The sequence below is a fragment of the Pholis gunnellus genome, assembly GCF_910591455.1.
Source record: "Pholis gunnellus genome assembly, chromosome: 14".
Classification (NCBI taxonomy): domain Eukaryota; kingdom Metazoa; phylum Chordata; class Actinopteri; order Perciformes; family Pholidae; genus Pholis; species Pholis gunnellus.
In genome coordinates, this window is record NC_136541.1 from 4,441,615 (window position 1) to 4,469,336 (window position 27,722).

The following is a 27,722-nucleotide window of genomic DNA, read 5'->3' on the forward strand; positions in this document are numbered from 1 at the left end:
CATCCATCCATCCGTCCATCCATCCATCCATCTATCCACTTCTTCACTTCCCTGAAAACTTGTAATATTGGAATTTCTGTTTTCTGGCCTGACAGAATGTCACACGTTTCAATAATTGGTACACCATCTTGTCAATTTAACTGAAAATATATCGGTTTCCCTCCTGGCATTCCTTCATGACTCGCTCTCCCTTCTCTACCTCTACATTTCTGTCTAACCCTCTAACTCTCTCGGTCTCTCTCTCCTCCCTTAATGGCGCTCTGCGGTAGCCGGCAAACCGAATGTTCATTATTTTCAAAAGCAGAATGACAGTAAACTCCGCCAACACTTGGAGAAAAGTGACGCCCACAACGGCTCCAGATGGAGCACGGCAAGAAAGGTTTCATTCTCTCCACTCTTGCCTGCGACCATGATGGTGGAGAGTGGATTCTGAAATATTTGGCAGACCGGAGTCGTAGATTCCTTCTCCCGCTTTTATATGCAACTCACGCTCCGAGTGAAAATAGCAATCAGGCTAAAATGTGTCTTATTTTAACCGACTGCTGGAATCTGGAAGAACACCTCTGTGAGAGGAAGATACATCATGATAGTTTGGTTTGGCTCAGTGCTTTCTGGTGGCTCACTTGGCTGAAGCCAGTTTGAATCTGACCTTTGTCTAACTCCTTCCCTCTGTCCTTTTCTCTTTTTCTTGCAAACGCTCACACAAGTGCCCCCCCCCCCCCAAAAAAACCCATTTAGTCCGACTGAGTCATTCTAACTCCCATCTTTGCTTTTAACTAATGAATTCTGGGAGTCGTATTTAATAATCTTTGCAATAAGTAATTTGCTTGACATTTTGGACTGACCTAAAGTACTGAGGAATGAACAGTCACACAATGCCACAGCGTTACGAGACTGACTTGAATTGTAGAAATGCCAAGGCTGTCAGAGTTAATGCAGAACTCATGTTCTTGGTTTTTACGGCATTATTATTTTTCTCATCGAATTAATTGCATTTCCATTTTCATCTCAGTTGGCAATTGTTGAAATGCTTGATATGAGTTCCACAAGCAGTGACATGTTAGGTTATGATTTTCTACATTTAGCTTCTGTTTATGTTTAGTTTTTCAAGTCTTACCAAAAATGTGCGTTATCTGGAGACTGATATGCACTTGTAGAATCTGAGCTTTTTGTCGTGCATTAATAAAGTAGTAGTAGTATTAGTAGAAACGGTGATGGTGAGGTTTTTAGGCGACAAAGCGTCTTGGTTATGTTAGGAGAAAACATCACGGTTTGGCACAAATTAACTATGCTTGTTACACAACTTAAGCTGCGGAGGTAACGTCTTCTGACTCAGTAATGCAGCGTCACATAACGTCGTCTGTAAAAATAATAATAGATATACAGAATATAATGTTCCCTGAGTATAAATCCTGTTTGTTAGACCCCTCCCAGCTGTCCTTAGTAGATATCTTTGCTCTTATTACAACGTCAGATGCTCTGAGCCCCTAATAAAAGGTGCGAATATGTTTACATTAGTGTTTGACTGAAGCCCGCTAAAGAGTGCCTCGTGCCCAGGCGTTGATATTTGACGCCTTGGGAGTGAACATGTGGCCGGCCCTTATTACAGTCAGCAGATCAAGTGTTGACAAGAAATAACCGATCCATATTAGATCTAGTTTCCTTGACACAGCAATCCAGCAGAAGGTGACATCTTTTTCCAGTGCCTTCGAAATCTGTAACAAATGACCAATAGAGAAATGATGACTGGTTTCTGAAATGCCAGCACTCTGCAAGGTGTGGTAAACAAACACAAACTACTGGGTTACAGTAAGGGAATAGATTGCGGTCATGCTGATATTTTGGTAGAAAACAGGATTCAAACAGCGCCCCCTAGTGTTGAATTCACAAACAGACCTCCTCCCTAAGAGGATTCGTGATGCTGTAGAAACGTTAAGCTAATTCCGCCTCTCCTTCTGAGAGACAATGGTAATTATTTGCACTGCCTTAAGTGGTTGTCAGCAAAACATAATAATATTCTAAAGCATCGGTCCTAATGGACACTGATGTTTATTTTAAAATAACATTTCGGCAACAAGGCAATCCAAAGCGATTTACATGACACATCAAAAGCATCGAGACAAAGTGCAAAGGAAACACATAATTAAAGTAAAATTAAAAACGATTAAAAGCAGTCATTAAAGAGCCAAGAGAATTACAAAAAACGGAAAAGTCTTCAGCCTTGATTTAATAAATAAAAAGTGAGAGTTGCAGCCGACCTGTAGCGTTCTGGGAGTTTATTCCACTTATATGGTGCATAGAAACTGAAAGCTGCTTCCCCATGTGTATTTGTGACTTGAGTGATGATTTGGGTCAACATAAAGCTTAACACTCATTAGAGCTGCTGTGAAATGACCATTTCTGGGGCTAACCATTGCAAGCCTGCATCATTATTATACCTCGAGCTGGTTTTCATCAGCGTTTCACAATTGACCTGATAAATTCAAGCTCATCTGCTGTATTGAGGATGCTCTATAAAATGTTGCTGTTGATATAACTTTGTATTTTTTTCCACAGCAACTTTGCAAAAACATGCAGCACTTGTTAGCGCAGCCGTTGGCCTTTCTGTTAAGCTTTCCTCTGGCTACAAGGTGAACCCTGCAGCATGAGAGTTTTCTCTCTCTCTCTCCTTTGCTAACTCTCCAACTCTTGCCCTCCCTCATTTTCTAGGTGTGCCCGGTAAACCTCAGATCTTGGGCTTTGAGAATGCCGTGCCGGACGGGGGCAAAGTCACCCTGACTTGCACCAGTACAGGCAGCAAACCCCCCGCCAGGCTGCGCTGGTACAGAGGAGACCAGGAGCTAGAAGGTGAGTGTGTGTGTGTGTGTGTGTGTGTGTGTGTGTGTGTGTGTGTGTGTGTGTGTGTGTGTGTAGGTGTGTGTGTGTGTGTGTGTGTGTGTGTGTGTGTGTGTGTGCATGCATTGCGGGGTCAGAAAACGTGTGTTGGACGTGTCTGTTGTTGTACTCTGGCTTGTACTCATGCTGGATCTGCGCGTGTGGTAAGACAGCACATTGGTGTGCTATGTGTGTAGGACAGTGTGTGTGTGTGTGAGAGAGAGTGTGCAGCTGCGAGCATTTTGTGTAATAGTGCAAGTATGTGGCTTGTGCTTGTAAACAAGTGTTTGTGTGTTTGTGTGTGTGTTTCTCTCTGTGCTTAAGTGTGTGTGTGTGATCCTGCAGTAATCAGTGTGAATGGGGATTTGCAAGTGTGTATGTTTGTACACAAGCTGGAATTTGTGCGCATATGGCTCACGTATGAGCATTTATATGTGTTTTTGTTTGTGTGAGAAAGTAGCTTGTGTGTGTGTGTGTGTGTGGGATCATGCAGTGTGTGTATTGTGTCCTTGCCACATTGCCTGCTGTCTCTCTGTGTGTCCTAAACCTGTGCCTGCATATGTGTGTGTGTTTGCACGTCTGAGAGCACGCTGCTTTTGTGCCCGAGTGCAGAAACATGCCGAGAGTGTGTTTGTGCCCTTCTTTCCCATCATTCCTACATGTCCCGATCCTGTAAATGTGTGCCTATGCATGCATCCAGGAACTGTGTGTGTGTGTTTGCTGTTATTGTGGTTTGAGCTTGTGTTGATGCAGAGTTTATCTGTGCAAGTGTGCTGTGCTGTGTGTGTCATCCGTTGAGCTGCAACATATCTGCTGTACGGGGAGTGACACAACGGAGAGCGGGAGATAGCGTGGGTCGAATCTAGCCGGGGATAACGACAGAATCCAGCAATGAAAGGCAGGGCGGAGGAGAGGATGAAGGGATGAGGTCGAACAGAGAAACGGAGATAGAGAGAGCTTTGCATGAGGGTCAGGCCGACTGCTTCTTTTTTGTTCCAGATAAATGGGAGAAATGAGCAGGGAAGGGAAAGGCAGAGGGAGCGCAGCGAGGATGTCATGAGAGGACAAATTAGCCGGCTTCTTTCTTCCAGATAAACTGAAAATCAAGGAGACGATTGGCAGCCTCTGAGTCACACCAGTGGTATTTGGCAGTGGTAGCGTTTCTCCAAATTACAGCCATGTTTCCCGTAATCCTCCCTGCCTCTTGTTGCTTCATCAGTCAAAGGTTTCCTGCTTTGCTTTACCGAGCAGAACAAACATGTTGGAAGTGTGGTTTCTGTCGCCCTTTTTGCTCCTTCCACCATCTGCCCTCACCAGAAGCTCTACAAGCTTTAAGCTGTGTTTGCGCTGGAAGAACAGCGCCCTCTGTCTGTCTGAGCTCTCCAGCAGATGTCCCGCTAAATCTGTGCACACCTACGGACAGGTAGAGCTTATTTGCAATGGGCTTTTCGACAGTAATCATATAATTATAATATTGTGATAATATGATAATGATTTATTGATGTGAGAATGCTACACTCTATGCACCTTTGTAATGCAAAAATGCCCATCTTGTGTCCTGGTGTCTTGGCAGCGTTGGTGTTGGCTATAATTATGGATTGAAATGAATCGAAAGAATGGACTGAAGCTACAAAGAGAAGCAGGAATGGGAGAGCTGCCCGCCGGAGGACAGATTATCTGGTCGTTTTGTTGCAGCCGAACTAGAAACAAGGGACTGAGAGAGAAAGAGGAGGCTGGAAATTCAGATTGGTGCTTTTTTAGAGATGATTGGATTTTGTGAGTTCATCCAAAATACAATAAGATACTCTTTACCTGTAATGATATCACGTCATGCAGATAGCTTGGTTTTATTTGTCCAGTTGTTGAGATATCTGTATTTTGGCATTACAGTATAAAGGGGGGGGGTGAATTCAAATGTCTCCGTGGTGCGCACCACTTTGACTTTGTTTTATGAAACAAAATGTGCAGAAATGTGTCTAATATAATCCACTGACCTCAGTGTGAAAAGCTTTCATAGGAAACCACTTCTGCTGAGGATTAATCCGTAAAGTCAGGAGACTCCCGTGGGACAGATGTTTAACAGATGGGCAAGATTGATCAAAGGCCCTGACGTTTATTCTCTAGAGTGGGTCAAGCTTCAAAAGCACTGGATTCATACCTAAAGCTGAGTTCACTCTGCACAACTCGTCTTATAATTTGTTGTGTTTTTCACACTACTACTATGACTGACCAGCGACAGCGGGGTCACACACTACCAGAACGTTTACCAGGAGGAATCGTAGATGAGTATTCCTGGGCTCCAAACTACGATTTGTCACAAAAAACACACGCGAGAAGTGACACGATAAACGACGTAAGTGATACCATGCATGTTGTCGTGGACACACATGTTCAGGAAATAGCCTGCTTTACACACGTCTTTACTGTTTATAGCCCGTTTCGTCTTGGTGCAGTAACAACTTTGGTTTGCGATGCCAAAAACATACACAGTAAAGTTGCTATTGTTACAGGCGACTCCTCGTGCCTTGCTCTCTCGTTGACTGTAGCTCCCCGACAAGTCCAGTTAGTTAGCCTGCTACATATCTAGAATGTGTCCTTTGAACAGTTCACACATGGAGCTTGAGAGGCGACTTGCAAGCGCCGAGCCAACACCGATTTGTCTCTGATCGGGCCTTTTGTCAGGGAGCTCCTGACAGCAAGTGGAAAATCAGGGCTTTAGCCGTGTAGTGTGAACACGGCATAATGCAACTTGACAGCGTCTTTCTTTAGACCCCCCCCCCCCCCCCCCCCCCCCCTCCCCTCTCCCCCAATGTCTCTGAAAGTCCATTCTTTTTGTTAAAAAGTTGTAGTAGCCCAAGTTGAGCTGTTTTCTCAGACTTTTATACCCTCAAAGTCACAGAGGACATTCTACAACTGTTTTCACAGGCTGAGCAGCACCCCTCAGGACTGTGTGCCCCTTTAAACGTAGCTTATATTCTGCAATATATTTCACATTTGCCATGCAAACATATTGCAGAAATGAATAACTTGTTGCCAGAAATCTTAGCAGTGAATGTTAAACAAAAAAACCCAGTCAATTGATGTAATCCCGGGTTTTGCTGAATCAACAATCTTGTCTGGGAAATGGGATGCATCCAAAGCAACGGGGACACTGGCTCTGTTTTTTGTAATTTGGGTGAACCGAGCCTTTAAAATACAGCGAGAACAGAGAGAAATAGAGACGGACAGAGAGCGATTTGAAGGACATCAACTCGATGTGAATGATGGTGTGTTCGAGGCCTCGCCCAGCCCGTCCTGACACCACACAACCCCGATCAGTCATTATTGGAACGGCACACACACACACACACAGTCACACAGTGCTCATCTCATCATAGTATGGTGCACGTAGGTGTGTGTGTGTGTGTGTGTGTGTGTGTGTTTGTATATGTGTGTGTTAGAAAGAAGAGACTTCTGCTGCTCACCACTGCTTCTCTGACAGCTTCACTGACAGTAAAAAGAAAGCAGCAAAGAGAAGGAGAAGGGAACGAGGGCGACACAGATGTAGAGAGGGTGTGTGCGAGGGTGAGGGAGGGAGAGAGAGGGTGAGAGAGAGAGAGAGAGAGAGAGAGAGAGAGAGAGACGCCTTGTATCAAGAAAGTGACAGAGAGGGACCGCAGAGAAAACAGAGAACAGAGAGGGAGTGAATGAATGAGCGGGTATGTGTGTGTGTGTGTGTGTGTGCATAAAAATAGCTGGAGCAACTGCGAGGATACTGAGAGGCTGATGGAAGCAGCAAAGAGAGAGAGAGACTGACGGAGAAAGAGAGAGCAGAAGGGGAATTAAAAAAAACCACAGAAGAAGAGGCGAGAAGGCTTTGCGGCTGAGTTGGAGCGCAGACTTTGGGGTAGAGGACGAAGCAAAGGGGGGTGGTGGTGGTGGTGGTGGGGGGGCCGTTTTAAAGAGGAGGGGACACTGGTGAGCGCAACAGGAGAGAGGGGAGAAAAAGGAGGGAAGGCTGACGAAACGGAGGGAGAAATCCGGAAAGAGGATTTAGATAGAGAGACGGGGGAGAGGAGGGGGGAGACGGAGAGCGAGAGCGAGAGTGCGGGAAAGGGAGTGGTAATTGAGAAGAATGAAAGGCTAAGAGCTTTGAAGACTGTATTAGTTGTACTGTGTGAAAGGGCTATGGATCATTTAGTGACATCGATGTATTGGATTGAGGATAATGGGGATTTATGGTGGCACTTAAGGCCATACGGGCTGAATACCGGCCCAAATTGTCATAATGCAGGACATGGGGCGGACGGCGAAGGGTACGTGGGCGTGTGTCCGCACGGAGCAACGGAAAGAGACATCAGAGGGACGGACAGCTGCGGAAGAAGATCCTTTCAGAATGCAGCGACAGCGTTAACATCTGACAAATAGTGAAGCAGAAGAAAATGCAAAAACACTGCGTCTCAAAGTTTACTTGGGTTAATGTCATTAGTCCTCCTCCACTGCTGGAGATACCGTCCTAGCAGCTACACACGTTCTCCTGCTAATCCAGTAACAGGACTACTTAACTTTCTTTCCAAATTAGATGACCTCACACGTACGCTCGAATCAGACTCGGACCGCTTTCGCCTGACGTAATCCGATTCAAGCTTAAAAGTGATGACCGTTTTGATTATTTTAAAACCTTCTCTTTATCCGGGGAAGGGCTTTTGCCGAGCATGCATGGCGGCGCTGTTAAGCCACGCATTGCTGCCTATTCACCTCGGAGACGCCAAGCAGAGCCAGAGTCTTCTACTTTCGGCAGCTCAGCAGCTTCACTGGAGTAGCTGGGCCTTAAGCGTCTTGTTCAGTTGGCAAAGTTGTTGAATATAATGAGTTTTATTCACTTTTTCCCTTTACCTTTCCACAGTGGTCCAACTGCTCATTATGTTATGTTATTCTGATCCAGAATAGGGCTGCAACTGGTAATACATTTAATAATTCATTCATTAACTTCACATCTATTTGACGTTTTGTCCATAAAATGTCAGAATGTAGTTAAAAATGCTCATCAACATTCACCAGAGCCCAAAGTGACGACTTTAAATGACTTGTTTTGTCCGACCAACAATCCAAAACCCAAAGATATTCAAGAACAAGCAGTAAAACGTCACATTTAAAAAGTTTTGTTACTTTAATTTGCATCAATGAAATGAACTAAGACAAGCTGCAGATTCTTACCTCTGAGAGGCACAGACGCGCTAATGAACGTCGTTTCTACTTTATAAAAGTTTTGAAATGGTAGCTTGATTAACAATATTGGTGTGGACTTTAGCAAAGATTGCAAAAAAGTTCTACTGCAATAAATCTTTTAGCAGCATTTACGGCATTAAAATTACAATTTGGATGGATAATTTCTCCCGCACATCAGTGTTCCAGCGTCTCACAAGATATCCCACAAAGCACCGGCAGATTCACTTCTGTGATTATTAAAACTACATTTTACATCTCGTTATGCGACTAAATGATTTGGGGTTCCAGCCACTAATTGATTATGTGATTCAGCTCTAATCCATAAACTGATGTCACAACAAAGCACACTTCTCCAGCCTTGAAGGCCCAAACAAGCTGGACTCACTAACTGCTGCATCCACTTGTTTGATTCTACTAATATGATCGTTTTACGGTGGATTGCACGCTTGAGGGTTGAAGCATCAACAGCACCGGCTCCTCATCTGCATCCCATCACCACCTTGGGGGGAGTTAGTCTCAGGGATGTGCCGGTTGCCCACCTTTTTATTCGAGGAATGGAAGTTTTAATAAAAAGTACAGACATCCTATTACATTTTTAGGAGTATTGTCGAACTAAAATATTTAAGAGGGAGAAACCCCCACACACACACCGCTAATGCTGGAATAATATACTTCATGATGTATCAGTAATTAATAACTTTACTTTGAGGATATATGTTTTTGTAATTATTAGCTATTTTTGTGAACTGTAAACTTTTGAACTGTTTTCGATAGTAATGAATCACGTGACAAGGCAACGACGTTAACCAATCATTGTGACTTGAGGATGTAGTTTACATTAAACTAAGTTCATTTACTGGGCTGTGAGCGCTCTAACAGAGGCATGTGTATAAAGGGATGACGTATTTTTGTAGGCCAGCCTGGAAGTTAGCTTCGCACTGGTTCCTTAGACAAAAAAGCCAACGGGATTCTTCCATTGGATTTTGGATTATTACATAAAATAAGCTCTGTTACTTGCACATTTTTGTTAAGCAACATAATCTTCACAAATTAACACTACTTTCATGATTTTTGAAGCGTAAATACAATCGCCAGGAGTAAAATGCTAACGTACGGCTATAAAAGAACTAACGGTCACATGACTTCACGTCACCAGCACTGAGCTACATGGTGTACCTCGTGTACCTCGTGTTCTCGTGTTCGTGGTGATGTTTTACAGTCTCGTTTAGCTACTATAGCGAGGGCCTTTTTTTTTTAGACACGTGAAAGCTTCAAAATTCACAACTCGGGTATTTTAAACGTTACAATCACTTAAGCTTGTGTTGACCACAGACCTTGTTTCGGGGATCCATTCACAAAACCCATTGACTTCGAGACGAGGGAACTGGAAGTTTAAAGGCTCATTCCTGCAGCTCTCTGTATCTACGCTTCTCTGCAGATGTGTCTGGCTTTTAATTTATGCTGACGGATGAGAGCTCCGTTTCTTTTATATCATTTCTCACAGCTTTTATTTTTACCTCCACAGCCTCACATTTTCTGTTGCATGGTCTGTTCTACAATCTGCTTGTCAACGTACAGACCTGTTCACCAGCGTGTACAGCTTTCTATATTTTGCACATTAATTGATTATTTGGCTGCTTTGGAGCAGCAGAAACCAGCTCATTCACATTCAATCAGCTTATACAGATGTCATATGAATGTCAAACGTGGTGCAGAAGCAAACTTTTGCCTAAATAGACGTCCAGCAGATAGGTAGCAGCATTGTCATTCATTTGGAGTCGTGGTCGTGAATGAATGCAAGTCCAATATCCACCGTCTTTCATCTCTGTTTTGGTCTTCAGGTAAATATGGAGCTGCTAAACGCTCCTCTACGTTCACCAGCTGGCCGTTAACTGTGTCTGTCTGCCGTTTGGAGTTGGACAGGTAGTGTGCAGTCTGCATATAAAAATGATTCTAGCTGCTTTTAATACCGTTTAAGGTTTTCAGTTTATTTGTCCAGGTTTTGACTTATCCCTAACACAGAGGTTTGATAATCGTGTTTTAGGCTCAAAGTATAAAAAAAGAAATAGACAAGAAATCAGCATCGACCTCTGTTTCCTGAAACAGCACCCTGATGACTCTGGGTTAGAAATGCACCGAAAACCATTATTATATTAGATAACAAGAGAGTACATTTATATATATTTATATATGTATATGTAATTTATTTGTTATATTTTGTTTTACGTAGTTAAGAAAGCATTGTTTAAGTCAAGCCTGATGTTGCCTTACACATAGAAGAATGACCCCAGTCTCTTCCACACAGTGAGGCACAGCTTGTTAATTAAACACTGGTATCGTATCGGCCGATACTCAAAGCCCAGGTATTTGTATCAGGACTTAAAAAGTCTAATCGGTGCAAGTCTACTCTGCGTAATCCACAAAACACACTGGGCACAGTTTTCTTTGGCACTACTTCTTAACAGAGACGTTTTTTTTAGTATGAAAAACTGTTCTCAGCCTGTTCTGTGGATTAAGTTATTAAAACACCGGGATGTGAGGAAAATGTCCTTTCCACTGCTGTGTGCAGCACAATTGAAATTTCATTCAACTCCATTTTAAATGCGTAGAGACGGGGATATCAAAGACGAATATCTGAAAACCTCGACGGGAAGAAAAACTGCTTTGGCTGAAACATGAATTTGTTTTGCAATTTGGATGAACTGGCCCTTTAAGAGAGGGAGTCTGTTAGTTACCTAATCCAGTGTGACAACATGTTGCTGCTTCCCAGCCCGATACGCTTGTTGCTCCACTTGCACCTGACATGCAAATCTACTCTTAATTATCGAATAATGAACTGAGGAAATGTAAATTATGAGGAAATGTGATCCACAGCTGTCATGTGAAAAAAATACACCTAAAGCGACTGCATCTTTTTTCTTTTCTCAGTCACTTCCATGACTTTTTTGACCTGAAAAACGTATTAAAAAAAAAAATACTGACAACAAACAGGATGTTTTATTCATTCCCAGGTCTGGTTTTAGAGATCCACGGTCTTTAATAAAGGCTGTATACTGTCTATGTTTGTGTGTGCAGAGAGAGAGAGAGAGAGAGAGAGAGAGAGAGAGAGAGAGAGAGAGAGAGAGAGAGAGAGAGAGACGAAAGGACTCGTCTGAGTGGCGTAGGATTATTGAAATGCACCTGGAAGGTAAACTAATTTTCTCTGCGGGTCAGAGGACTGGTTATGGTAATAAAACGAGAGATGTCATTAGATTCAGTGGTATTAGAAGAGTTCTCTGTAGGGGAGGAGGGTGTGTTTGAGAGTGCAGACAGAGGAAAAAGCGTGTGTTTTCCAATCTTCTCCCCTGCCATTATCTCTGTCTCCTCTGTGTATATGTTATTCATAAGCTTGACCTACATGTGCCCATGCTTGTGTGTGCAAGCCAGAGTGTGTGTGTGTGTGTGTGTCACTCCACGCAAGAGAAAGTGATAAGGTTCTGGTCCACTTTCCAAGATTCACCAACCACTTTCACGGTCCGACCACCCAGTTTTATGTTTTTTTTCTTCTTTTCTTACAATAGAGTGTGAGATCCGGATGACGGTCTCCGCTGTGTTTATGCTTTCATACTTGGTGTAACTCCGGTGCTGCCGCCCCACAGACCCGCTAGCACCTGCACGGTTCTTCCTTTTTTCCTCTTCCCCCTGCACAGACCGCTGTGGCTGCTGCCAAAAAATGCAAAGGGAGACGACATCAAACGTCTCAATGTGAAAATCTGTGCATATTATTACTTAACACTTACATCATAAAAGCAGACCTGTTTTATCGCTCTACAAAAGAAACAAGCGTGGCTGCAACAGATTGCCGTTAAGATGCTGTAGATTCTCGTTATTTGACCCAAAAAACAAAAATTCTGTGCTCGGGTTTAGTTGCTTCCTCGTACTCCGTGAACGAAATACGAGCTGTCTCCTAAGCAACAGCAAGTGAGTCCAAAGAAAGCTGGACTTAGCAACATTAGATCTTTGGCCTCTGTCGTCCCTTTGGTGTCCTGCTGCATGAAACATCACAGGCTGGCCTGGTTAGAAAACACGAGCGTGCTGTGAGCAGTTTACTGATGCTACATTACAGGAGTTCTGGGTACTGAGGGAACTGAAATTTTCAGCTCACTCTGGCTGCCATTAGGAGTTAACAACATGCAACATTGACTTTAGCAGCTTTGAAGATGCCATGAAAGAGCTTTGAGATGGACATTTCTCTGTACGTGTTTCCTCATGGACAAGGATGTTGTGGCAGAGTGCACGACTGACAGGATTTGATAACCTTATTGACCGTGTCAAACTGTTCTCACACAGTCTGGAGTTGTTATTCAGACCCTGTCACACGTGCGTACGTTTAAGTCAATTCGACCAAAATCCCAGCACTTTGGAAAATGGAGCATGTTATGGGCTGCAGCTAACGCTTGTCTCAAGATGAGCTTTTTGATTAATAGATTAATAGCTTAGGCTGTAAGATATCAGAAAAGAGAGGAAAACACCCATCGTAATTATTTCAGATCCCAAGATGGTGTTTTCAAATCACTTCAGTTCAAAAACCTACAGATATTCCACGGGCAATGATATAAAACGTGATGTGCAGTAAACACACACATTTAAGAGGCTGGAGGTTAAGCTAAATTGATAACTTTACAACACATCAATGAATTATAAAACTTGTTGATACATTTTATGTTGACCTACAACACCTCAGACCTCATGTGGCTCCTGCTCGTCCGAGTTCCCTTGAAGGCAAAGATGGACCTGCAGGTTTTATACGATGACTTATAGGGTCGTCCTGAAATCCGTGATGGAATTTTATTGGATAAAACATTTGTGTGTACACCATCGGATGAGTCAGCTGTAAGAGAAAAGGTGTGATATTGCTTTAGAAATGTGAGTAAATGCACTGCTAGACGCACAGAGTCTGTGGCATATAATGACAGATAGCAGCGCGAAACACCCAGGGGCACAAGGTAACCGCACAGAAAAGGCATTCTTCATTTAATTGGAACAAATGGGGGTCATTGCGGCTCTGCACAGTTCTACAACATTAAACCATCCTAATTACAGTAAAGGAACCTTATTCGGTGCCTTGGTGTACGTGCCTTAGTGTATGTGGGTTTTTGTGTGTGTGTGTGTGTGTGTGTCTGCGTTGTACTGGTGTTGATATTGTCCCTGGTTAAGATGCAGACACCTTCCTCTTGACTGTCCCTCCCCCCCTCTCTCTCTCTTCCCTCTCCACCTCAGGACGTCCAGACGTGGTGGAGTCCGTCCCAGACGATCCCACGTACAACGTGAGCAGCGAGCTCACCCTGGAGGTGAGCCGCAGCGACGACAACACCCTCATCACCTGCGCCGTCGACCATCCCTCTCTCGCGCCGGGGGACAAGAGGAGCGAGCGCGCTCTGCGGGTGTTGTGTGAGTCAACCGGTTGAAATTGGGGGAGGAGAGGAGACAGAGAGGATGCTGGGGGAGTAGAGGACAGACGGACGTGAGAGGGGAGATGCAAAGTTAAACCTCAAACTGCTGTTTTTTAACATTTCCGCCTTTACTATTCTCCTTTATTAGGCAGCGGAGTCACATTTTCCTCCTTTGCGGTTTGATCTCTGCTCCAGTAGTTTCACATCAGCTACCTGTAATACTGACCACGCAGGAATTTAACCTTCCTCTGCTGGCGCACCTGATCAGACTTGAGTCACTGTGAATAAGAGGAGCAGGTTTATTATCTGAAATGAAAACCATAAATGGAGCCACGTCGGAGTCTGTGTCGGTGCTGCCACCCTGTGGGCGAGGCGGCAGCACTGCATCGCTGAGGGAAGGTGATGTCGTTGTGTAAGGGGGGTTATGTCATGGTGGGAGGCAGAGAGACGGGGACGCCTACAGGATGCAGATGGGAGTAGATTTCAGACGGGGATGAATGAGACTGTCGGTGCCTGTCTGCGCGCTTATGAGTCCTGTGTTATGTAACTATTATGTCTGTGTGCGTGTGTGTGTGTGTGTGTTTGTCTTCTACTTACAGATTCCCCTAATGCGCAGATTGTGCCTGAGAGCAATCTGCCGAGAGAGGGGGAGAAGTTTCATCTTAAGTGTTCGGGCAACGCCAACCCTGAGTAAGACACACACACACACGCACACACACACGTACGTCTCATTCACACCATGTCTGCACACTTTCAAACACACAATGTAGACACCACATGCACACATACACAGTCTCCTGCCGACTGACAATCATTAGCTCGTGTTTTTTACTTCAATATAACTTCAGGCAGTTTGCGACATAACTAAGACGTTCTTCCTCTCATGCTCACGTTTCACTGGAGAAAGACGACCTAATAGTACACGTGGTACATTCTGTATGCCACAGTGGTTCATGTGGCAACTCTGTATGGTGAACGTTGCAAATGTAATTCACAATTGAGCTTCAGTGAAGTGTTTGTTTACTGGAGATTGACAAACACATCTTCCTACCAGTCCTACCGGCTCATACGACTCGGTTTTATTCTGACCTGCCACCTCCATGGTCACGGTCTGGTTTAAGCAACTAACTAACCACCTAAATGGTGAAGGTTTCGGGTCGCGGTTAGAAGAAATCGTCTTTGGCTGTTGGCGTCAAGGTCCCACATTTTAGTAGATGCTATGACATGCTACTTCCACCTTCGCTTATTCGTAGGACGACGCAAGGTCGGTATCTTTTGATTATTCAAACATGGCACAGATTTTTCTGGTGAGGACCGTTCCTGATGGACAGTCAGTTTAGGGTTTATGTAACTTGTCTTTCTCACAGTGCTTGTAGACTTTTTATCGCCTCTTCACGGCCCGTACTCATATCATCTCTCAATTCCATCTCTTGAACCACTATTGTTCGTATGCCTAGTGAATTACCCGATAGACCATCATTTATACAATGCCAGTGCTTCCTCTCTCACAGGCCTTTTTCGCTCTTACTAATGTACCGATGGAAGCCCTGACTCTTAATAAACAGAGCAGGCTGGGTGCTGCTGTCCTTGCCCCAGAGGGTGTCAGTAGATTTCCAGAGGCACTGTAGACCAGCATGTGAAGACGCAGACACACATGTAAACAAACCCACATTTAGAGACTGAAAAAATGTGTGGAATTACGCATCGCCACGTTTCGTTTCTGACATCCACTCTTGCAAGAAAGCAATTGTTCAAACATGACACGTACACACACACACACATGGGCGCCGTTAGCGGAAAAAAAAACATCTGCTTGTACAAGCTCTTGCGTGTTCACTGATACAGTGTGTACACAATAACTCCGATACTCACAGACACAACAACCTGCAACCCTCCCCGTCTTAAGTCCTGCCAACCCAAATGCACTGTTTCCCTGTGGCCTTTCTGCATTATAGATGAACCTTCAGCCAACCAGCCCTATCGATCCACTCTCCTCTCCCTACCTCCCTCCATCCCTCTATCATCAGTTATCTCTCCGCCGCCGTGTCACTCACGGCTCCTTCGCTCCTCTCCGTCTTGTCACGATGCCTCCTTGCCCTCCTCCTCTCCCCGTCCTATCCTATAACTCTGCTCTATCTCTCCTCACACCTTTTTCCCCCCCTAAACTCCCCATCCCGCCTCCTCCTCCTCCTCCTCCTCCTCTCCCTCCAGCTCTTCTCTCCTGTCACCCTCTCTCCTCCCCTCTCCCCTCTCTCCTCCCCTGTCGGCTGATCACAGGAGTGGCGAGGAAGAGGAATAGGACTAGCCGGTTAGTTTGATTGGCAGGTGGAACAGATAGGGGGCGGGGCAGGAGGAGGTGGCTGTCATGACATGAACGTGCTTTAACAGGCAATAAGGGAGTCGATGAATTATCGACAGCAGAAAAGCAAGGCGTGAACAGTGTGCCGCGGCCCGGGGTTCAATTCCCACGGGGACCACCTCTATGCTATAATGTGTTTATTTGTGATACACCCTGGATGAAAGTGGCCAGTGAATTATGAATGTTCTATACAAAATGTAGTCATGTTCGATGCTAATAAATGCTTCTCTGTAGTTCAAAATGGCCCTGACAGTGCCAGGGTTCAGCTCCCGCTGGGATCCCGATACACAGAGAGGTTTTACATAAAGTGTACACTGAGTGGCAGAGGCTGTATGTAGAAAGGAAAAATAAGGCTATAGAGAAAAGAGAAACTGTGAGATTGCTGCAAAAAAGAAATGACAAGGTAAGGAGAGGTAGAGGGGGAGAGAAAACAAACCGACAGGAGACAGAGAGGTGGAGAAAAGCGTGGGCGGAGAGGAGACGGAAAGATTTGGTGACAGGCAACGAATGACTAAGTCAGAGAGGGAGAGCAAACAAGAGAAAGCGTGTCTGTGTGTGCTTGTGCTAGAGAAGGGGAGCTGTGTGCACTGCCGCTTGTGGATGATCTAGTGTCCAATCAAATCAGATACAGGTTGCCCCACGGAGCTGTCAGTCAAAACCCAATCACCGCGACGACACCTTTCCACACGACACGCCCAGCCGCTCGGATCCCTCTCCTCCCCTCGAGCTGCCCTCCCCAATCAAACTCAGGGAACGTCACACTCTGTTCCGTGATACACACTATTTTCTCTCCGTGGTCACATCCTGTCAGGTTCAAAAGAATAACTTACCGTATCAAATGCAATACTGTGTTTCCTTGACGCCCGGCAGCAAGTGCTTTCTAATAGAAGAGAAAGGAATTTGTGCTCGACATTCTTTTTTTATATTTCCCGTTTATTCCATCAGCACCGCCCGGGAGTGCTAGCGTCACATGTCTGAGCTTGAATCATTTAACCGAGACGTTTCACATTAGAAGTTAAAAAGCCTGTGCATAAACGGAGATCTATTGCGTGCAAGCTTCCTCGTGCGAGCAAGGTCATGGCCGGGGTTAGAATACGGCAGGTGACATGTAACAGGATTACAGTAATCTGCAACCTGTAAAAAGATAAGGCCGGCCACATGCTATGTTTCTCTTGCTGTTAACAACTCCCACGAAGGGCCAAAACCAACAAGGACGGTGTTACTCACAAGTAGAGCTGTCACAATGTCAGACTTTCTCTAAACGATCATCGGAAGTCATGATACCGATATCTGGCTCAAAAATAATGATAATGCTACCAGTCATATTGATCTGGTCCTTTGTTTATGTTGTTACATTACACCCACAATACTAAAATAATGTGGAGAGTCTGTAATCATAACTGTATATGTAAAATGATTCTTTGTATGTGTATTATCAACATGATGTCATTCTTCGTTTTTAAATGTGACAGTTAAGGTCAATGCCGGTGTAAAGTCTGATGAAGTTTATTCTGCTCCAAACTCATCAATGAGCCACATTATGGCACTCGGTGATTCTTGTTATGATGGTTTATTTTGAGTCAAATGTACATCGGCTGTCGCTAGTGCAACCAAATGTGTGTTAATAATCCGCAGCTCAAAATAGTCCCCAACAAAAGCACTATTTGTACTCCTGTTGCTAGTTCTCAGCTCGTTTAAGAACATAGTATGCCCTTTTTTTGAAAACAACACATTCTATCACCTTATAAAGTTTTTATAGCCAACGAGTATGCAAACAGTGGCTTGTTTATTTACACAGCTGGCAGACACAGAGCAACATTAACATTAAACTGCTGGCTGTTAAAGCAAGAGCTGAGAAAAAGCTGAAACACTCCACTGAGGTGAAGCGCGGCGCCGGACGATTAGTCATTTCATCCATTGTTTTTATAAAAAGATTGATTGGAGCAGCTTTAAATATGTCCATCTTCCGGAACCAATGGCCTTGGGACTGAGTGGCTCAGACAAGGGTAGTAATGAGAGTTGGTTTGTTGAACATATAAGAAGAATATAACGTAATACCAGCGCCATCCGTTAATAACCTCTAACTGTAAAAAAAACCTCATCAGACAACAGATAATGTTGGTAGAAATAACTGTTAAAAAGGTTTTTATACGTTAATATAATTGAGCAAAAACACCCAACAGCGCATTCTTTACCGTGATAATAATTACAGCTGGGAGAGGGAGGAATATGCACCTCCAAAGTACCCATAATTGCAATAACGAATGTCTTCAAGCGTATCATGACTTTTGTGCAGTGTTTATTAATGCATGCGTGCTAATTGAGAAGCTTCCACCTAGGCAGAGCTCGTAGCCATGAATATAAACGCTGATTTTTTAGACACGCATGCATGGTGGGAGTCATCAGCGTGGTCTGACCAATCAGCTTCCCGCACTTAAACCACCTGCTGTAATACAGCGATTGACTTTTGAGCGTTATGTGTAATAACACTGCACCAGTTACAGCCCGTGAATGCGAAGTTAATTGTTCAGTTAATTGCGTATCATCCAACATTTGGAGGCGGTGTAATACAACAGCTGACTCCGTTTTATTGCAGGTAACCAGACGATGTAGCCAAACATGACCATGCCACGCTTGTTTTAAACTTCATGGCTTTAAAATGAATTTGCCTCAGGACAGCTAACTGAACGCTGAAGCTCTTTTTGTTCTTTTTCTTTTTTCTTTTTTTTTTTAGCATTGTTAGGATTTATATTCCTAAAAAAAGACACGTATTCAAAAACTTTGAGCTTCATACTAAGTCCACATTCTCCCAAGTGTTTGCTCAGCAGCAGGTGTCAAGGGAGCAGACGATGTTTCTCATTAGCTTTCAATTTTGCCCGGCAGCATCAACAGACAGAATTATTCGAATTTTTAGAAGCTTCCAACTAGAATTTAAGATATTGGTCTGAGAAGATGTATTGTTCGTGCCTTTCCAAGCACAAAAGGCCACCTGGCCCCCATCACGAGTCTACAGATTGCACCTTTAGGTGTCGCAGAGGGTTTTTTCCACGTTTCCAAGAGCGATTAATCAGTCCAGCCCATTCAGGTCTGTCCCCGTTTCAGTCTCCCCGTCATTGTAATTACTGTACAGCGCTTAAGGACTCGTACATTTACATAATTGATTCTTTTATCAAGACACGTCTCGCTATCTCTCTCATACACAATCTGTTATGCAGAATGGATTTTCTTTTCTCTTTTTTTGACGCAGGCTGATTTGAAATGCTGATCTTCGTTCTGTTGTCTTCTTCTCCCTCCATCTCTTTTAATCTCTTTTCTTTTTTTTCCAGCTGTGCCACTCCTCCCAACCCCGCCCTCCTTTCCCTCATTTTCTTCATCGTTCCTTTTTTCTCCCACTTTTTACCGTCTGCTGCTTTCCTCAACTCTGTCCATCGTTCATTCTCTCCCTCAGTCCCTTCTCTAGTTTCTTACTGCAACATCCATCTCTTTCTCTTATTTGTTATCACTTTCTCTCCTCCCCTGGTTTCATCTTTTCTTTTTTTCCATCTTCATTCCTCCAAGCCTCCCCTGACTTCCAACCATTTCTTTTCTTTCAATTTATACTTCACCCTTGATCATTTCATCATTTTTTTTCTTTGTCCTGCAGCGCTTGTCATAGCTCCCTTCTCCTCTCAGCACTTCGCCCTCTTTTGAGTTTTACTTTTACTTAGTATACTTTTTTCTTTATTTTTTTTTTGAATTTGCAGAGCATGTACAGTTCAACTCGGTACTCATTCTTTGTGTCTTCTCCTTCTCTCTCCTGTCTCAACAGGCCCACCTCCTACATATGGGAGAAGAAGGACGGAGAGCTCCCCCCGATGGCCAAAGTCGACGGTGCTTTCTTGCACTTCGAGAGGCTCAATAAATCAGATAATGGCGTCTACCTCTGCCTTGCCGACAACGGCATAGGGAACAGCCAGGGGGAGTACACACTCCTGGTGCAAGGTAATAATGAAAAGTGAACAGCGGGAAAGAAGAATGAAAAATGTGTGGTGGGGAAGAGGGGGGATGTCTTCTTCTTTTACTTTTCTTCATCACGTTTCTTTATTTCTGTCGTTTGTTGTGGCTTTTGCTTGTACTTCCATCTTTTTTCTCTTCTGATTTTCTTTCGTTTCTTTCCTCCCGTTATTTGTTTGTTTTTTTTGTTTTTTTTATCATCCAACCGCGCCACCATCACCAACGCCACCGCTTGCCATCCAACCGCTTTTGCTCGTTCTTGCGCTTTTTTCCCTTTCACTATTATGTGTCCCGTTCGTTCGATCCGTGGCCATTTTTGCGCTTTGCTTGCTCACGCCCACTCCTCCTCCTCCTCCTCCTATGCCTCCTCCTCCTCCTTCCAAGATCCCTTGGACCCAGACTCCCCAGACACCACCCTGTCCTTCATGGACTCTCCAACCTCTCCCTCTTACTCCACCTCCTCCCTCCCAACCTCCTCTCCTCATGACGTCTTCTCTAGCTCCAGCTCTGTTCCAACTTCCTCCTCCCCTCCTGACCTCTCCTCCACCTCCACTTCCTCCTCCCCTCCTGACCTCGCCTCCACTTCCTCCTCCCCTCCTGATCTCACCCCCACCTCCACCTCCACTTCCTCCTCCCCTCCTGACCTCACCCTCACCTCCACCTCCACCTCCTCCTCCCCTCCTGACCTCACCCCCACCTCCCCCTCCACCTCTTCCTCCCCCGACCCTGCCGCGGCTGACGCGTCGACCACCATCTCCGAATTCTCCACCACCACCCTCTCCAACGCCCTCTTCCCCGACCTGCCACTCTCTCCCTCCTCCTCCCCTCCTCCCCCTTCCTCCGCGAGCATCGCTCCGTCCACCGGCACTCCCTCCTCCCCCTCCCCATTCTCCTCCCTTACTCCCTCAGTTTCCGTCCGGCTGGATGGAGTTTACACTTTCACAGGTAAAACCATCTGAGTTTACACACTTGCACAGACACTTGCAAACAAAAGAGATGCGAGAAGCTTAGTAATGGAGTGGAAAAACAAACACCATTCAAGCTACTACTTTTCTTCTTTCTTTTTTCTCAATACACAAACTGTGCTTGCATCGTGTAGCAGTCAAGGATACTGGGAGTTTGTTTTACATTCACAAACACACTTGCAGACACAAACACATACTGAAAGCTGACAGCGAGAGAAGAATTGCAGAAGCACAATGAAGGAAAAGTGCATTCGTGTGCCCGTTTCACAGCTGTTTCATGTCTATTTTTTTTCTTGTTTTCCTCTTTCCTCCTGTTGATAATCCCTAACCCCACCCCGAACCCCCCAAACACACACTCCTCCACTCATCTCACCAACCATCCATCCATCCACTCATCCATCAATCTAAACATCAAACAACCCATCTACTCATCCACTTGAGAAGATGCTGCCGACAACAGTGCAGGTATAACTTTTCCACCAGTCATCTGTCGTTCTGACTTCCTGTCGTTCCCACTTTTCGTCCACCTGTCTGTCTGTCTGTCGACCTGTAGGTCTGACTGTCTGTAGCTCTGTCTGCTTTTGCTGTCACTCTGGAAAAAAAACACAAAAAAAAGGGACACTTTGAACTTCAGAGCGGAGGGATGAATATTTCAGACTGCTGCCCACGTAATGCTTTGTTGTTGCCCATACATGCAGGCTCAATACACACACACACACACACACACACACACACACACACACACACACACACACACACACACACACACATGCACATGCACATGCACACACAAATATTCAGATTGGGCACTAACATCTATCTACGCACACATGAGCATGACCCCTTAAGTGGTACAAGTCATATACACGGTGTTCCACTTCCTCTTTGTGTGTGTCTCTGTATATGTGCGTTTTGTCTGTGTGTGTGTGTGTGTGTGTGTGTGTGTGTGTGTGTGTGTGTGTGTGTGCTGGGTGGGGTGGGGGTGGGGGTTCCAGGCTTGGAGGTGTTCTTGGGTCTTGTCTGCTTTCCTTTGATGCTGACAGCAGGATTTATGGGCTCATTCTCAGTCTCGCCTCGTCAGCATGCCCCTCTCACCTCCACGCCGGCCAGCCAGAGTGTGTGTGTGTGTTTGACTTTCTGTGTGTGTGTGTGTGTCTCATTCTGACTGGTGCTCAGAGTCTCCCCTCTCCCCACCACCCCTCCCCTCCCCTCTTCTCTCTGTTCTCTGTCTGTGGCTGGCCTCTGGCTGGCTGTTGTCATGCCCCTTCACTTCGGTAACTGGCTGAAATGTGACTGTTTTCCTCCAAAATTGGCCGTTCAGTCCATCATTTTGTGTCCCAGCTGGTTATAATGTGTTCCTTCCCTCTTCGGTTTCAGTTCTGCCTTCATTTCTCTGCTTGTCAGTGCTGTTGGGTGTATAAGCTAGCTGTTTCCCCATATGCCCGGTTGAGTCCTTGTCCCTTCACATTGGTTTGACCCCTGAAACATTCACAGAGTGCAGTCTCTTCTTTCCAACTCCTTTTCCTTTACATTCCATCTTTAAAAAAAAAGAAAAAAGTCTATTTTTTACGGGATGACAAGTGCTGCTTTAGAGTTGTGCCTTTCAAAAATGACACCCAGCGTCTGATCCGGTTTGAAAAGTCAGGCGAAATAAATGATGTATCAAATTATTTCTGCATAGATTGCTTTCTCCTCTGAGGGGCGAGTAGCCAAAGTGAGGCAAACTGAAAATATCAAATCTCTGCTGTTGGGTGAGATACTTGCATCTCAGCTTTCTAGAGACGAGGAAAAGGGATCTTCTTTTCAGCTATACGTGTACAAGTATACACGTATGTTTCTACTAGTATAGAAGTATTATATTGACAATACATTTTTAGGTACTCCTTCAAAGTAAACATGCATTATATATGAATGCAGATTATAATCAAGTGAGACTTCTCTCCTGTGCCAAGCGAGTTTTCAGGTGATTATACACTAAAGAATACACATTTATTTATATTATTTTCCATCTCAGCCCCTAAATGCTACACACGGTTCCTTTTAAAGGATAGTGTGCTTTTTTTGGAACTCAACGCTTAAATTGTCAGACAAATACAATTTAGATGTTTGAAATTACAGCCTTTGATATATTAAGTACAACTTGAATGCTTTGAGTAGCACTATTTGTTGTTTTCTTCAGTACATCAAGTAAACCCAAATATACTAGAGTGTACTTTTTTGACACAATGTACATGTGTTCAAGTACTAAGTACATAACACAAGTGCATGCCGACAGACGGCTGCATTTGGGTTATAAAGCGTCACTGTGAAAGAACCAATCTGTCAATGATTTGTGAGCGTTTTGTGCTTTTGTATACACTAAAAGTAAACTAATTATACTTTAGTATGATCAAAAAAGATTGAAAATCCAACCAACTAATTATACGTTAGCATAATACTTAAGTCTAACACTAATACTAATCATACTTTATATTTAAACACACATTAAATGGGGCCTTTTTTTATTAACTACATCAGCAGTTTCCCAGAAACTTTAAACACAAAGCCATGGAAACTACATTTATTTTAAATTAAAAGTACATTAAAGTATATCTGCTTTCAGAAAATATTCTTGAGTATACTGTCTTTAAAATTTGGGATCCACCGTGGCTGGATTCAACTCGCAGACGATTGAATCAAATGCTCACAAAATCAGAATCGGGGGCTTTTGGGGTGCTGGAGCAGTTGCCCCACATTCCCTGGTTGCTAATCCAGCCTCGGATTCCTCTCGACTGAGTGTTTTCAGAGCGTCTCAGTCCTTAGAAGAGCACAAAGGGGGGCAGTGATTTCACCCGACATCAGCAGCCTTTGTTCCCACAAGGTCCTTACAAGTGCTCGGGACTTGGTGGGTCCACTTTGCAATCCTGTTGCATTTTAGTCACGAACAATCTTTAATGAAGGGTGACGTGGTGGCCCCCTATTTTCTTTCGCCTGGCTTTTTTTTTTTTTTTTTTTCATATCCTTGTCTTTGTCTTCTGAAGGTTTGCCGCTGTGCCGGGGTATTATATATTGACAAGTCTTCTCCGCTCCCCTGTTCTTTTCTTTTCTTTCTGCCTTCTCTCTGTCACTCTCCCCATTATTCTCTCTTTCTCTCTCTCTCTCTCTCTCTCTCTCTCTCTCTCGTTCTCTGTTTCTGCTGCCTTTCATCATCTGTCTCCCGTTTCCACCAATATTCATACGTCTCCCACCTCCTCCCTCCGCTCTAAATCTCTGTCTCTCTTTCCCTTCTCTCCCCTTGTTTATCCCTTTTTCTCCCTCATGCTCTTATCACTCTTTGTCTCTTTCTTTCTTATCGATTCTCCCCTTCCCTTATCTTTACCACACGACTGCCATTTCTCTTCTCCTTTCTCCTCTCCTCTCCCAAAAACCCTCTTCTTAAGACCCCACAGCCATGTCGACTTCTTCGGGTGTGGACCACGCCGTGATCGGAGGGGTGGTTGCTGTTATCGTCTTCATCCTGCTCTGCCTCCTCATCGTCCTCGGCAGATACCTCATCAGACACAAAGGTCACCTGCTCACACACCCACACAGATACACGGGGACGCACTCATGCATGCATGCATGAGCGTACGCCGAGATACACTGGCATAAATATGGATACATGTGCGTACCAAGATTGGATCTCACACGTACAAACATGCATATGCATACAAATGCACAGAGATGCAAATGCACTCATACCTATATGTGCATAAACCTATTTTACTCTCAAAGCATAAATTGAATGAAAGACAATAAGTGAATGTTTATTCATTGCCTTTTTATACATTTTAGTTCACAGCTTCCTGTGAGATACGATTTCCTGACGCGAGCGAGATTTCAGCAGCGTAGTTTACAAAGTCAAATATTGGGAATATTGGCTTCCTGTTCGTGATGTTGGTTAGTTTCCCTGTTGCTCGTGTGCTCTGTGCGTGGGAGACAACAACACAGTATTTCTTTTGTCTTTCGTTTCACTCTTATTCAGTTCTCAAAAACACCCTTTTTAAGCACGTAAACAAACAAGAACAAAGCTAATTCAAATGTCTCAGCTCCAGCCGGAGACAGGTGAAATTTAAAAGGCACTAAACGCGTTTCAGCTCCCAGGTGGCTCGGTTGATAAACACTCGCCCACCTCCCGCCGCCCCAGTGCGCCACAGCTGGTCCAGAATATTGAACACTTGGTGGCCAGTGTTCACAGATGCCAAGTCTGTGAGGGATCGTGTCCGCGTCGCTGCACCCAGTGACTCCCTCCAGGTTGGTTGATGCGCCCGTGTAGAGGAGGGTAGGATCTGGGGGGCGATAGCGTGAAGCTCCTCACTGTCTGGTGACTAAATGTGTACGAGTTTAGGGGCCAGCAGAGGAGCGAGCAATTACACGGACCATAGTACATGAAAATGGGTCGTTCCCTGTCATTTCATTGCCATTATGTGAGAGTAAATGCAGATAGTTCTCACTAATGAAGCATAAAAGCAATCGATGAAACAACTAACAATATGTGCACTTAGAGGATAGTCCTCAGAAAGCAATACTTTCCAAGGTTTTTACCAAAGTTTGGATTTCTTCAAAGGTCCCGTACTGCAGCAAAAAAAAAGACAGGCGCTAAAACAAAGCGTTTCAGACGGAGGTTTAATACAAGTATACTCAGACAAATAAAGTGTTTTATGAACATTGAAGCAGGTTAACACGTTCTATAACCCAAAATACAAGTATGAACATGAAAATAAGTATGTCTCCTTTAAAAATAGGTTGGCCAAATAATCAAACTCTTATTTCAAATGTCGAGAATGCCCTTTCATGCTCACCTAAAAAAGCGAGGTATAAATGTAGAAATATGATCACTGTGAACGCGTCTAGGTCGACTCGGTATGGATCGTGTTTGGTCACTGGTGGCTGTAAAAGCCTCCTGTAAGTGAGGACTGTTCGATGCTTATTCCTTTTAAAAGAATTTGAATTTCCCAGTTTGATTAAACTCTTCACTCGCCGACCAGTGATGAGACGTCACCGCTCAGTCAGAGAGAGTTTCATGTTTACAGGACTGGCTCCGCTTTGCTGCAGCCCATCTAGAAACAGCAGGAAGAAGCTGTGAAGTCGCTCTTTGAATCTTAGCAAGAAAGTCACCTGTAGAATATGGACTCCCTGAAACACGGGACGGGGTTTTACTTGGATGACAAAGGCTTGTCATTGAAACGCTGTGAAAACTACTGATATATTATAACCTATAGATGTCTAAAAATGTTCAGCCCAGTTTTTAATCTATCCATCTAAATGTCTGTGGACCTGCAGACACAGGATTGTCGAGTAAATAAAAAATAAATCATTTGACTTTAACTGACTTTTTCCTTAGTTATGACCAAAAAAAAAACCCTCTTCATGGACAAATCCTGTACGGTATCCAGATAAACACATTGTTTTTATTAGTTCTCTGGAGTTTTTGTGTCCTAGTGTTCCCACAAACTAGAGAAAACTTTACTACATAGTAATTCAACAACAATAGAGAAGAAAAAAGCATCAAAGGTTATCAAAAGCACCTGAAGTTATAATTTAGACATCATATTGGAACATCTCGCCACTCCACTGTTTATAACAATCCGTGGCCTTTTGTCTTTTTGTCCGTTTGACTTTTACTGCCTCGGCAATCTTATTTCTCCTTCCTTTGTCTCTCTCTCTCTCTCTCTCTTGTCTCTTCGACTCTCTCCTTCCACAGGAACGTATCTGACCCACGAGGCAAAGGGCTCGGACGACGCCCCCGACGCGGACACGGCCATCATCAACGCAGAGGGAGGCCACTCCGGAGCAGAGGACAAGAAAGAGTACTTCATCTAGACAGAGGACGGGAGGAGGAGAAGCTGAAGGATGTGGATTAGGGGAGAGGGCAGGAGTGAAGGGGGGGAGGGGGAGGGGGGAGGGCAGAAAAACAACCTCCATTTGTTTTCACGACGCTTCAGTTCTTCACTCGGTTGGAGGGATGATGGGAGGGGAGGAACTGAGGGCAGGATAAAGAGATGCGTTGAGCTTCAGCTGGTACGACCCTCTTTGCATTGATACAGGGAAGTGAGAATTTGCACTGACATACGGATGAACTGAAGTTACACTAACACACACACACACACACACACACGTATACATACACGAGTCAGTTTTGGGGGAAAACTCTTCTCACGCGGACTTGAATGCTCGTAGATGCCCAGATTAACAAGCACGAGCCTCCTTCTGTACTAACACGTCTGAATTCTTTCTGAATGACACGTTAACACACTTTCACACAAGTATCCTACTTCTAACTGTCAGCGCCTCGAAAAAGCAAAATTGTAACTCACATTCCGGCATCCCGGAGCTGATACTTCACTTGTCACACCTCGCAAAACCCGTCTCCTCAACATTTAAACCAAACCGACGCCGTCTTTTAACATTTTTGTTTGTCCTCATTCTTTCCATCTAACAAGGCAGCATCCCTCTGTAAACACTCTGGTGGCAGACAAATCCATCCTAAGTAAATTATTACTGACAAACATAATCTCTCCTCTCTCTCTCTCAGTTTAATCTTTTTCATGCCATCAAACCTCTTCCTGCATCACCACACCACCCCGGTACAAGCCGTTGACATTTCCCACAACGCAGCACCACACAACATGCAACACTCATGCAACAATAGCATTCCCCGCCTTGCGTTACCAAGCCAAGGGGCATCAGTATACATATATAAATATATATATATAGAATTATATAGCATTCTTTTTACTTGACAGAAAAATGTTTGGTGTGCTGTAAATACACTCTCTCTTCTCTCCTTCCTCTATCCCTCTTCTCTCTCTCTCTACATCTCCCTGTATCTCATACAGTCGGTTACTGCATTACAGTGACGTATATACTCAA

General features: G+C 44.3%; 1 protein-coding gene across 1 annotated transcript in view; it reads left to right on the forward strand.

Annotated features, from left to right (window-relative positions):
- Positions 1-26,691, forward strand: part of cadm3 (cell adhesion molecule 3) — an 80,800-nt gene extending 54,109 nt beyond the window's left edge. The window contains exons 5-11 of the mRNA XM_079172703.1: positions 2,710-2,847; positions 13,342-13,512; positions 14,114-14,204; positions 19,682-19,854; positions 21,276-21,296; positions 24,251-24,376; positions 26,554-26,691. Coding sequence (XP_079028829.1) covers positions 2,710-2,847; positions 13,342-13,512; positions 14,114-14,204; positions 19,682-19,854; positions 21,276-21,296; positions 24,251-24,376; positions 26,554-26,672 — 839 coding nt within the window. The 3' untranslated portion in view covers positions 26,673-26,691. The remainder of the gene's footprint in view (positions 1-2,709; positions 2,848-13,341; positions 13,513-14,113; positions 14,205-19,681; positions 19,855-21,275; positions 21,297-24,250; positions 24,377-26,553) is intronic.
- Positions 26,692-27,722: the final 1,031 nt, after the last annotated feature.